At 39.7% G+C, this 13,187-nt stretch overlaps 2 protein-coding genes across 4 annotated transcripts in view; one reads left to right on the forward strand and one right to left on the reverse strand.

Moving 5' to 3' along the window:
* LOC107716311 (coiled-coil domain-containing protein 85A-like) overlaps positions 1-10,261 on the reverse strand; it is a 26,397-nt gene extending 16,136 nt beyond the window's left edge. Inside the window, exons 1-3 of one of the 3 annotated variants that reach the window (XR_001637190.1) lie at positions 9,647-10,261; positions 8,040-8,893; positions 7,081-7,687 (exon numbers count right to left, since the gene is read on the reverse strand). Coding sequence is in view for 2 of the 3 variants with exons in the window: in XM_016522681.1 (XP_016378167.1) it covers positions 7,590-7,687; positions 8,040-8,893; positions 9,647-9,886 (1,192 nt within the window). In the remaining variant the exon portion in view is untranslated. Of the gene's footprint in view, positions 1-7,080; positions 7,688-7,941; positions 8,894-9,646 lie in introns of all 3 variants that reach the window. The other 2 variants (XM_016522681.1, XM_016522682.1) reach the window with 2 other exon arrangements.
* Positions 10,262-11,934: 1,673 nt separating this feature from the next.
* On the forward strand, positions 11,935-13,187 carry LOC107716303 (heme-binding protein 2-like). Its single transcript, XM_016522676.1, has 4 exons — positions 11,935-12,069; positions 12,167-12,293; positions 12,663-12,831; positions 12,916-13,187. Exons 1-4 carry the CDS (start codon positions 11,935-11,937, stop codon positions 13,088-13,090), a joined length of 606 nt encoding a protein of 201 aa, XP_016378162.1. The 3' UTR covers positions 13,091-13,187.

Raw genomic sequence — 13,187 nt, forward strand, 5'->3', positions numbered from 1 at the left:
CTTTATCAGATAAAAATGAAAATGTCATCGAAACTTTTCTGAAGACGGTCAATTCCCTTCAGAGATACATTCATATAAAACACCCACGACGTGTTTTGATTTTGAAACGTGCAGTGCTCATGTTTATTCAACGAAGTCAAACGGCACAAATAAATCAATGTATGGGAAACACTGGTAATGTATATCGAAATATCGGAAATGTGTTTAAAAATCATATCACCGTTATTGAAAAAAATTATATCGCGATACATATTGATTTTGAATTATTGTCCAGCCCTAGTTCTATCCATGAGCAGGTCATCATATATAATGCAGTTGTGAGTTGAGTTGACAGCAGTTAGTCTTTTCTAGCTTGCTAATACCATCCTACTAATGTTTATTTTAGATCTCCTGGCCTCATCCTTCTCTCTCTCTCTCTCTCTCTCTCTCTCTCTCTCTCTCTCTCTCTCTCTCTCTTTATATATATATATATATTGATAGAGCATTTTTAACTGGAAATAGCAAAAGCAATGTCATGGGTTCAGTTCCCAAGGAATGCATGTACTGAAAAAATGTATGTATACTACTGTTCAAAAGTTTGGGATCAGTAAGATTTTTCTATGTTTTTGAGGGAAGTGTCTAATGCTCACCTTTTATTTATTTAATCAAAAATTCAGTAAAATAGCAATATTGTAAAATATTATTACTATCTAAAATAACACTTCAATTTGAATATATTTTGGAATGTAATTTTAGCAGTACTCCAATTTTCAGTGTCACATGATCCTTCAGAAATCATTCTAATATGCTGATTTGGTGCTCAAGAAACATTTATTTACACTTATTATTTTAAAAGCTATCCCTTTGATTTTAAGAACTAGCCCTTTAAAACTGAAATACCTACATTTGCATTGACCACATATGACGAAGCCACTAGTACAGGCTTATGTCACTAGCAAAGGTCAACAGACTTTCATAAAGACGTAAATGAACACCTTCCCATTAACTGGACATTGATTTCTCCTAGAATGAGATGCCCTTTCCAATGAAAGTAAACCTCTTGATGTCTGCATGTATTTTTCTTCTGCTTCTATAGAACACACAATGTTAGGTTAAATGTGCCCCTTCAGGCTATGAGCCCTTGAAAGAGATCTGTAGATTGGGTAACAGCTCTGCAGGGACCCTGACCACTGCAAGCCCTCGTGTTCCCTCTTTCTAAAGTAGCAATCAATGGTTTCTACCTTCTGCCTTGAGCCAGCAGGAAGATAAACAGGGGTTCTAGGTAGAGAGCAGGCTGGCTGTGGCCCTCTCAGCATGAATTCCTAATATCTTACATAATCCCTCCATGTTACCGGACAGCACAGAGGCTATATTGGTAGAGATGGCACAGGGTTTCATTAGGAACACAAGGCTTTTGTTGGCACACTTGAACATCTTCCAGGGACCGGGAGAGATCAAGGGCTAAATTTGAGATGAATAATATATATCATTTTCACTGAGATTAATTAAACTATTATTGTAAAATATGGGCTCCAGCAGCCAATAATTGGGGTTGACAAAGCGTCCTAAAAACAAAGAAACTGACTGTCTTATACAGTCTTCGTCTGTTACAGAGGCCTCTGTTAGGATAACAACAAAGCAGTAAGTAAACATGCTTTGTAAGATTGCACTGAGTTTAGATTTCATTACTGGTTTACATTGGTTACGCATGGTTTATAATTTCATTATGAGAATGCAGCTTATTTTTCCTTTCAGATCTCAAGATTAATGCACAAGTGAGCTTATTCTTGGGGGAAATGGACAAAACTAAATTCTGAAGGACACTGTGGAAGTGAATAATACTCTACTGATAAAAAATAAAAAATTTCCAAATGATTCATCTAGCAGCAAATATGAAACTATTAGAAACCGAGAAGTTATTTTAAACTGTAGGAGGTAACAAATGTTGTATACATTGCTCTGTGAACTGCAGTTTATGAAAAGGAGTAGTTCAATGCTCATTTTAGTTTCATTTATGCATTTGACACCTTTATCCAAAGCGAGCTACTTTGCATTCAAGGTATACATTTTATCAGTTGACAAATTTCTTTGGAATTAAACCCCTGAACTTAGCATTGTTAGCGTCATGCTCTACTAAATTGGTAGATGCATACACTTGGTCACTTTTAAAATCAGTTGAAAAATTTTATTCCAAATGGTTCAGAGACTGAGACTTCTCCTTAGGCTAAAAATATTTTCAAAATTGACCCCTTAATTTCGGGAAAAAATTTGAAAAACCTCTATATGTGGGTAACATTGGGCAAAAAGACAAAGGATACAAATACATTTTATTTTAAAACAAGCTTTTTTGTCAATTTTGTAAGTCAAAATGTGAGATTTTTGTCTTGCTTATTTTGAGGGATGTTGACTTAACATGGAAGTATGGGTATCCTGATTTGACATAGACTGACCTATACTGTGATTGGTAATTACTGTACTGTATATCAAGATGATTGCTGTTTAGTAATATTTAGTGAGAGTTCAGTGTTTGTTCAAATATTGGGATAAATGCCGAAATTTCAGTGACTCAAGTATATTGATATCATTTTTAAACCTTTTTCACTGTGTACCCATTGATAAGCAGTTATTGAAAGTTTAGCACCAACTGCACAACTTTTCTATTAACTAAAATGATGCAGCAGTCAATGCTGCATTTATCTCATACTAAATTCCTTTCCACAATCTATTCCACATATCTTAAATTCAACGTTTCTCTTTGTTGCAGCAACAGAAAGCCTGAATCAATTGCTCACTTGTGCGCTAATGAGAGATCAATAAACATTGTAGCTCTCCACTTCTACGAGTGCGTTCACCTGTTTACCCCAGAACCCATCTCATCAGCTTCGTTTTCTACACCACACGCAGCACATCGGAATTACTGTATGCCGAAGTCAGCATGACAACGAATAGATTATGGAATTAGCAACCACACATGGCGATCACAGGGAGACTAAATTGCTGTCTGTTTAGGACACAGCTTAGCAGGATTAGAATTTTTCGTTAAACCATAAAACAAGCAGACAGTCATTAATTATGGCTGAGCATTCAAGATCGGTCATTGGCCATGTCACAAAGAACTGAGTAGATTTAATTTAGTACCAGGATTCTGAGAACTGTTTCCTAACTGTTACACAACCCCTGACTCACCAGCAAGAGAGCAAAAAAACAGCCGTCTGATGCCAGCCGCGATCGCCGGGGCCTTTATCTCTTGAAATGAAAGGAAAATAAATTAAATTCCACTTAAATGTCAAGGCAAGCAATTAGAAATGTATCCCGCAGATTGCAAATTAAATTACTGCAAAGGGCCAAAGCCTTGTACCGCCACATCAGCCTGGAACTACGACGAAAGCCCACAAAGCATGAAGCGTGAACAGCCAGCAGTGCTTGTTCTGTGTCACATTACCAATGCAAATGCAGCTGAGCTACAGCATTATTTATTATTTACACAATGCATTGACGGATGGTCTGATTGATGGACGGTATGATTTCTCAACATCGGGCCCTTAGGAACACTTAGGTGGAGACCCCATTTAAAGTAGATTTACAGGACACCTATTAGGGCTGTAAAAAAAAATTCGAATTTCGAATATTCATTGAATTTAAAAAAAAATCCACATTCGAATGCAAAAACGTTGCATTCGAATTTAAGGTCTGCGTCAGCCGTCAGGCAGCCTTATCAGTGGCGCACGAGATGCGATGACGATGTATGTGTCATTGATTGCATTTGAATGCTTTTGTTAGCCTATCCAGTTGAACCCACTAGATGCGGCGCTGCTACGTTGTTCATTCATATATTGTGGAAAACGAGAGCATCAGTGTGGAGATGTTGTTTACGTCAAAACTGAAACCAAGCCGTTCACACAGAACGCATATTTATCACATTTTCTAGAGGGACATCTATCAGCGTTGCACTCGCGTCTCGCAGAGAGCGGCATGTTTAAAAAGTCATGTAAAATTAATGCATGTTCAACTTTTAAAAAACATGTCTAAAGACGTTATGCCGGTTTTTCCCCATCCCACTGTATCTCATGTTTTTAAATGAAGAAAGTAGCCTACTCTTTGATTGGTTTTCGGTCCTTTGAATTAAACTATACATACATGCATGGTGCTGTTTTCAAATTTTTCTAATTGTTTAAGCAACTTTATTAATTATATATGGTTTATAAACATTATTTTAAACATTATGCACTTTTTTTCAAAAATAGTCATGTTATTTTATTACGCTTTGAAGAAACGTGCATAATATTTTGCTCGATGCGCCCTCTTGTGGCCTCAGGAGAGAAGCCAAAAGCTTTTTTCCCCCTAACTGAAAGTATGCCTTTTAAATTCGAATATAATTCGAATTTTGATCATATTTAAGTAGAAAATTCGAATTTAGTTTTTCAGTCATTTTGACAGCCCTAACACCTATAGGCTGAAGAGCTATTTTTAGGGAGAGGTCGGTCAAGGTCAAACGGAAGGTCTTCTGTGGGTCGGGTTGGGACGTTTTGGAATGCACTTCAGTGCTCAGAAAACAACTAAGTATTTTTTTTACCCAAAAACTAAAATTGTGTAATCATTTATTCATGTCAGTTTAAACCTGCATGCATGCCTTTCTTCAGTGGAAAACCATTTTTTTCTCTACATTCAATGAAAGTCATAGAGGTTTGGAATGAGACAAGGGTGAGTAAATGATGAGAGAACTTTTCATTTTTGGGTAAACTAACCTTTAAACCTTGTTTGTAACTTTCCCTGAACTTAAAAGTAACTTCTGTAATCCAAAATATCCAAAAATCCAAAAGATTTTATGAGATCTTATGAGATTATTTGCCAAGTAACTGTCAAAGTGCCTGCTGCATCTTTAAAAGCAAATAACTTTTGAAGTCCTTCACAGAAAACTTAAAGTTTCTCTTTAAACTCTTAAATCAGACTGCTTGCAGCTGTTCTTTTACTGATATAAGTTTATTATGTCTAGCAATAAAAAAATCATTAGAAAGTGACCCAAGGGAAATAACATTCCTTCATTTCTGCTTTTATCACAACTCTTGACAGAATGACAAAGCAAGCTTAAAATTTTATGTAGCTTAAAAATATGCTTTTTAAACATTCACAAACATCTTCTGAATTAGATTTGTTCTTTAATTCACTGAATATGGATCTGCCAACAACCAGAACCTTTCTGAACATATAGATCATATGGACCAACTCATGTCAACTATAAAGAAGCTGGTTCGCTCAAGACCAAAAACATCAGAGTTACTGTGGACTGCAGAACACACCAGGAAGGGAGGAGAAAAGGAAAAATCAGACTGTCAAAACCTTCTTAAGGGATAATACAGGCTGGCTGGCCACGGCCAACAGGGATAAACTGTAATTCCCTGCTCAGAATGTGAGCATGTGGTTCCATGAAGAGTGTAAATGATTTTTTTTTTTTTTTTGATTAACCAAAAAATTATTTTTTCAAATGTGTATTTCTGACTAATTAAACACACTGGGGATTGTTGAAAAGTGAGGAGATATGAACCAACCCAGAGCATCAGTGGAAAAATTTATTTGGATCTGCGCTATTTAGGAAAAGGCAGTTTTAGTCTGAGGAAATAATGAAAGAACACAAATGTGTATCTCAAGTAAAGCAAATGACTGAAAGAAGGGAAAGGGAAAGAGAAAGAGAGAGAATACAATAGCTTATTCTCTCTTTGTTAGCTTGTGGTGTCAAAAGGCATAAATAAGCAGCAGGATGGCTCTAATTACAGGCTGTCTGGTACCAAGCTTGCATACAAGGCCTTTGTGCACTCAAAGAAAAAACTAACCACAGAACATAAGATAAAAGTAGCTTCTAAATCAACCGTCCCTCTGCCAGGAAGGATACTTCAATCAATCTACTACTTCATCATCATGTTTTTGTACAATATATAAATCAAAATATCACATTTAGAACCATCCTTCATCAGAATAGCAGCACTATTTCTGTTTGAGATCTTCAGAGCATCCATTTAGGTCAGTGAACTCAGGTGTTAATTAGCAGCTGTTATTTTCCTATTAAATGCAGCGCAAGGTAAACAGCACACAGCTTCAGGAAGAATCCCACGGCCTTGGCAAGCCACACAACTCAGCACTTTTCTCCTCCAAGAAATCATTAGCAGAATATAGTTGGAGAGAATAATACACATCAGGAGCAGAGTCTGATATTCCTCCCTTTTGTTCTGCACACATTCACCTGGTTTGTCCTCCAATAATGTTCACTGCAGCTTTTTTGATATGTCAGCATCTGTTCACAAAGCTATTAAGTATCTATTAAAAGCAACTTCATTTAAATTTATAATTCACACCAAGAGAATTCACACCATTGTTTTCTTTGTAAGTATCTCAGTAATCTAGTAAAGTGTAATTCTGACAGGATGCAATAACTAGTTAGGTAGCTCAAACAGTAGAGCATGAAGTTAGCAGCACCAAGGCCATCAGTTTGAACTCAGAAATAATCCCACAGAAACTACCAGCAAGATCACCAAGTTGATGCTACAAAAATGAACAAGCATGACAAGACCCAGCTAAGATCAATACCAGCACCTTGTGGGGTGTGTGTGTGTGTGTGTGTGTGTGCAAGAATGTTTTTTACCACTGTTGAGGAGTTTATGAGCCTTACGCTGAGAGTATGTGTGTGCATATGTACAGTATATATCTGTGTGTGTGTAATTCATGAGCACTTGTGGGTTGCAACATTCAGCTTATGCACCAGGGTGGGCACCATTCACAACCAAATTGAAAATGCCTTTAAAATTCCAATTCAAATCCTGAATTTGAACTGAGATAGCAACCAGGATGCAGAATTGCAATTCGAATTTGAATTGCAAGTAGAATTAAAACTAACTAAAATTCAAAGAATAATATAATTTATTTAAACAAAACAATTTATTTAAAAAAGAGCAAAGTTTGACAAGCAAATTCTTTGTTTGGAAGTTTAGATAGTTAAAGTGACTCATGGGAACATAAGAAAAGGGTGGTAGATAAACAGAAGTAATGGGCCTTTTCTCAACACTGCTCCTTCTCAAGTGCTGCTGACTCATACTTTGCCACTCCACTCACCTGCGTGCATATGGCAAATACAATGGTGTCCACTCCTGGTCCTCCTGGGCAGCACTGTCTTCTGGCTTTTGTTGGACCTCTGAGCATTTTGGTCTTTCAATAATTGATTACAGTGTTCCCTCAGCTGGGTTCCAGAGCATAAAAAATGGCTTCGGAGGCACAGGTACAGAGGCTGACTTACAGGAGGCAACAAAAGCCTGCTAAAATCATGGCCCGAGAGGACCAAGACTGGACACCACCGACCTTTACCAGAGATGAGATGTTTTGCTCAAGCCAGACACTAAAGCCCCTGCTCTATCTGGCCATTGCCTCTCATGAACTGAGCAAAGCAAAACTAGACTAAATGCAGATCATGAGTGGGATGGTTTAGTGCCTGGCTGGGAATTGGGGCTTTGCTGGCTCCAGGATGAAGGACGACCATCCCCTCTGCGTGTGGTGTACTCAAATGGGACTCCATATATCTCATTGTGGGTGCTACAGCAGGCTCCAATCGGAGCCACCGTTCATACCGCTATAGATGTTCCGGTGATGAGGGGACATCTCCTCTACGCCCGGCCTCTTCTGTGCCACCTCTCGGCCGGGGCTGCCAAACTTGCCATGCTGATGCCTCAACGTTTTGCACAAGCCAGACACTAAAGCCCCTGCTCTATCTGGCCATTGCCTCTCATGAACTGAGCAAAGCAAAACTAGACTAAATGCAGATCATGAGTGGGATGGTTTAGTGCCTGGCTGGGAATTGGGGCTTTGCTGGCTCCAGGATGAAGGATGACCATCCCCTTTGCGTATGGTGTACTCAAATGGGACTCGGTATATCTCATTGTGGGTGCTACAGCAGGCTCCAGTTGGGCCCACCAATCATACCGCTATAGATGCTCCGGTGATGAGGGGACATCTCCTCTACACCCGGCCTCTTCTGTGCCACCTCTCGGCCGGGGCTACCAAACTTGCCATGCCGATGCCTCAACAACTCAGGGCTCCCAGATATGACACGGCCCTTCTGTAGGTGCTCCGGTGTCCCTGATAGAATCTGTTTGGGCTCTGGACTCCCACACACACTACCCATGCTACCCCTGTGCTTCTGGAAAAGGTCCGGGCTGCCAGGCGGCTGAGAGGACACCAGCAAGTGTTTCGAGAACTGTTCTGGGCTGCCTCTCTTGCCAAGTTTCTCTGGACTGAGACCCCGTAGGCCCTTATGATCCGGACTGGAGAAGGACCCACAGCGAGACCGGCACACTTGGGGAAAGGTATGCGCTGCGTACTCCTGGCTGGTGCTATGTCTGCGGCTTGCTTGCTCAGGACCCATTGCCTCCTCCCCTGAGCCTGGCTTATGTAGGTGATCAGGACTGCCTCCAACCGGGCCACCCAACAGCTGCTGCTTATGTGTGAGATGGTCAGGGCTGTCAGTGCTGGCCGCGCTGGAGGTACTGCTCCCGTCACCCACATCTCTTAGTAGGCCAGGCCCAGGGCCGCTAGCGTGAGACAGGCTACTCTGGCTATCGATTGAATTCCTGCAACCGGCTGGTCCCCCGGTACCCGCTGACCCGCCAGTACCTCCAGAGCCCTTCTCCTCATCCAGCATGAGGCACAGCTCTCTCAGTTCAAGGTTCTCCCTCACCACTTCCTCCTGCCTCTGCTCCAGCTCTTTCAGCTTCTGCAGGTAAAGCGTCACCTCCTTACGCATGATTCCTGCACTGTAGCGGCCCAGGCGCTGCCACTCCCTCGACACCTTTTTTCCTTTCTGTCGGTCGTCATCCAGAAAGCAGCAGAGGTCCCGCAGCTCCTGGTTGTCCTCTTGCAGCTTCTGATTCACCTCCTGGAACAATAAAATCTATGACTCAACATTGATGTCTAAGCAAAGCCTGTTTGACTGATAAGAGTAAAGTTAATCAAATGCTGGCGTCAAAGCTGCACAACGGAGAAGGATAGAGTATGGAGAACACACACAACACACTAAGGTATCCTAGTAGAATATTCTAAAGTTTGTCAATATTTGTTGGCAAAATGTATGAAAAAAGAAAAATATTATGTGTGTATTAATACTAGCAATAACATAGAATATACAGTATTTTATATATATATATATAGAGAGAGAGAGAGAGAGAGAGAATAAATCACTATTGTAACTGGACTTGCCACTTTACACATCTGGCTATAAAATTTTATTTGTATTTTATTTTTTACTTATTTATTTATTTATTTTGCATAAGACAAGTGTTGCTATGTACTGTTCTATGGCAAAATTACATTTAAGAGGCACCCCGGGGGACCTTTAGCCCCATTATACCTGGTCATAGAGAACTATGCAAGGAGCTATATATTAGAAAATGTTAGAAGAAAAGAAAAACTGTTTAAAGCTGAAAAACATGAAGGCCACAGGACGCTTTAAAATATATATTTTATACAAACGTTTAAAAAAAATAATTATAATTAGCTTTTGTTTGTTTCGTACCAAAAAGCGATGTGGTATTTATAATCATAATCAAAAGTAACCTAAGTGTAGAAGGGTTAATGCAATCGCTATTCCATTTCGCCCACACCCTGTCACCTGAACACAGGCTCGCCTTACCTTCAGACCCCGTATTTCGTTGAGATGCTGCTGAAGCCTGCGGTTCACCTCTCTGATGAGATTGCTGTGGTCCACTATGACACTCATCTTCTCAGCTTCGGCTCTGCGGAGCCGGCGTACCAGTTCCTCCTTGCTCCATTTCAGAAGCTCCTCATCCGTAAGTTTGGAAAGGTCCTCTGAGGGACCTTCTGCGTTCTTGGATATGCTCGACTGCAGCTGAGGCTGGGTGGGCTTTTCCATTCTCCCGAGCAACTTATCGAAGTGCTAGGCTATGAATCAAATCACCGGCAAGCCAGTAAAATCCTTCGTTCGCGCTTTCCCGCAAATTCCCTCTTGTTAGGATCGAATATTTGACACTACCATTTTTACGATAACAGTTCTGCCCATGCTGTCCCCTCTGAAGATAGGGATGCAGCCCTAGAGTACCGGCTAATACTTCTTCCCCTTATGCACTTGCTGTAGGGGTGGACCCTCTGTCTCTATGGCAGAGACTCTGTCTGTTTCCATCTGTCCGTCAGCATCCTGTCCAGCTCAGTGCGGTGCTGAACCCGTGGCCGCTGTCCGCGCTCATTAGGAAGGCGCACGGCTGGTCGCTTCTGTGTGCAGGTTGCGTGACAGCAGCCTCTCAAATTGCTCGACTGGCTGAGTTGTGATTTTTCTCTCTCTCCGTCTCTTTTTCGCTCTCTGTTCTGTCACACGCCCCCTTCTCTTGGAGACAGCTAACTTTTTGATATTTGGCGCCACCTGGTGATGTTAAATCAAGTCTACATAAACTTCACCATTTACGTAATTTGCCAATTCAGCATATAATAATAATAATTATTATTATTATTATTATTATTATTATTATTAGCACTAATTCCGAGTATGGGTCACCATACTTGGCCACATGTCACGTCACTAAAGAGTGTCACGTCACTATATATATAATATATATATTACTACATTTAAAATTAATAAATATCAGACTGGAGGGATGGTCCTAAAGGATGGCTCTTTATCTATTTATTTATTATAGGTCATTGTTAAAAATGTGTCTAGCTATTATTATTATTATTATTATTATGGATAAAAAATAATCTAGTACACTCTAGTACTATTTTATGTTGTGCACACTAGCACTGGACTCATTGTAAGTGTTCACAAACAGTTTGGGATAAACTGTTTGGAATGACAATATGCATCTATGAAGATCTGTGTAGGTGGGTCTGTCAAGCAAGTGTCACATCACAGAGGTCAGTTTACAGAACATAACACTGTTTTGGAAAATGTGTTGCTAATTTGAACAGGTATTGTCTAAGATGTGGGTCAGAGGACAGGCTTTCATCTCAAATTATTCAGATTGGTTCTGGAAGCAGAGGCATCTTTATAAGGACAATTTGTGTTACATTATACCTCACTCAAACTTACCTGTTAATAAACTGCATCCGTGCACATTTTGAACATCTATTTCTAATTAAGCTTCCTCTAAAAGTGAAAATGAAAGCGATTTAGACATCTCACCTGAGCCAACATTTAAACGCCATGAAAGTGTATGATTTATGAAGGGATATGTGGTGAGCGTGCTGAGCTGTTTTCATTATGAAAATTATTTTATGGTTAGTGCTGGAAGAACACAGCATGGATCACTTTCAAGTAAATTATTGGCTCTTACCGGTTGAGCTCCTCTTCAGCCTACCAGTTGTATTTTGAATTAAAGAGCCAAATTATTTATGAGGAAATTTTCCACTTTTTTTCCCCTTCATTTATATAACGCTGGTGATTCCAGCTGACACCAGACATTAAGCAAACCCTAACTTTGCCAGTTTAGTCAGTTTAATAATGACTCAGTCTTATAACTGACACTTTTATTCAAAGCAATTTACAGTTCACTTATTACTGGAGTTACTAATGATGAAATGCTTTGCTCAAGGACACAATGCTGATAGTTAATAGATCAGTGCTGTGGGGTTCAAACACACAAATGTAAGTCATCATTCATTAAATATGTGTCATAGTGCTTTGTAATGCTTCCCTGGAGTTTATAGTATATCCTTTTTTGTGCCCTATCCATTTTAATTGCATGGAAAAGATCTACTCTTCTTTTACATTTCCCCTTTGTGTCTCACGGAAGAAAGAAAACCTGTACTCTCCTGTAGCAGGTAAATTGTTTTCCTGATGTCATACTAGATGGTAGTTTAGTGGCGATGGGAGGGAGAGTTCCGTGAAGTGTAGAGGGGTGTGTCTACAGGATGAGGAGAACACCATAAACAAACAACCTGTGACAACATTTTTCTTCTTGCAGTGCAATGGCGAGGACTCTACTTTCCGTTCTGTGTCTCCTGGTTGGACTTGTATGTTTCCCAAGTACAGAATGTTGGGAAGCACCCTGGTTCTGTCATGGACGTGAGTGTCCCGTGTACACTGTGGTACAACAGTATGAGGTAGGCTGACGATTTTTGTTTTGTCTTTTGGGATATTTCAAATTTGGTCTATTCTATGTTAAATATTTATATCATTGTGTTAATAATACATAAACAGGGATTTGAGGAGCGCAACTATGAAGTGAGCCATTGGATTACCACTGATGTTGCGAGTACCAGCAACAGTGATTTAAAAGATGGATTTTGGAAATTGTATTATTTCAATCAAGGGCAAAACAGCGAGAGTAAGTAAGCTACACTGGTAACACTTTACAATAAGGTCTCATTTGTTAACATTAGATAATGCATTCGTTAACATGATCTAACTAGGAGTAATACTGTACATTATTTGAGCATTTATTAACCTTTTATAGTGTTAGTTTATACAAATTGTCCACTGTTTATTCATATTAGTTCACAGTGTTTTAGTAGATGTACAAATTAACATTAACTAATATTTATAAATGCTAGTTTATAAAAACTAGTGTTACTGCTACACCAAACTCATGGTGCTGATTAGATCATATTTGACTTTTTATAAACATTCCAGCATGGTAATCATATTTTAATAATGTCATTTTATAATGATAGTGAATCATAATTTTACTTGTCAGATAAGGAGATTGATATGACCAGGCCTGTGGTGGTCTCTGTGAAGGAAGCTGATGGTATGGGGGAGCAACAGGTGTCCATTTCCGTCTTTCAGTCTGACGCGGACATCCCTGAGCCCAACGATAATACCATTAGAAAAACAGTCATACCAGGCGGTACTGTCTACGTCAGGTTAGTTGTTTTAGGAAAGGATGACAGTCAAAAACTGTTTGACACTTTCTCATTTAAACATTCTCTCTTTGCTGGTCATTACAGGTCGTTTAGTGGTGTGGCATCTGATCAAGACGCCTTAGAGAATGTGCAGCAGCTTAGAGAGGACCTCAGGGCTGCAGGAAAGGAGTTTGTTGAAAACAGATTTGATGCAGCTGGATATGATGCACCGTGGGATTTGATCAACAGGCACAATGAAGTTTGGGTTTGTGCACCCTGAGGACTTGCAGATCCTGAAAGTTCTGTCCCTCATTCCTACGGTGTAGCCTCTTTTTACTTTAAAGTTCCAGTCAATTGAAGATTTCCTTGCATATCAT

Source organism: Sinocyclocheilus rhinocerous, unplaced genomic scaffold (genome assembly GCF_001515625.1).
Source record: "Sinocyclocheilus rhinocerous isolate Xijiao unplaced genomic scaffold, SAMN03320098_v1.1 scaffold869, whole genome shotgun sequence".
NCBI classification, from domain to species: Eukaryota; Metazoa; Chordata; class Actinopteri; order Cypriniformes; family Cyprinidae; genus Sinocyclocheilus; species Sinocyclocheilus rhinocerous.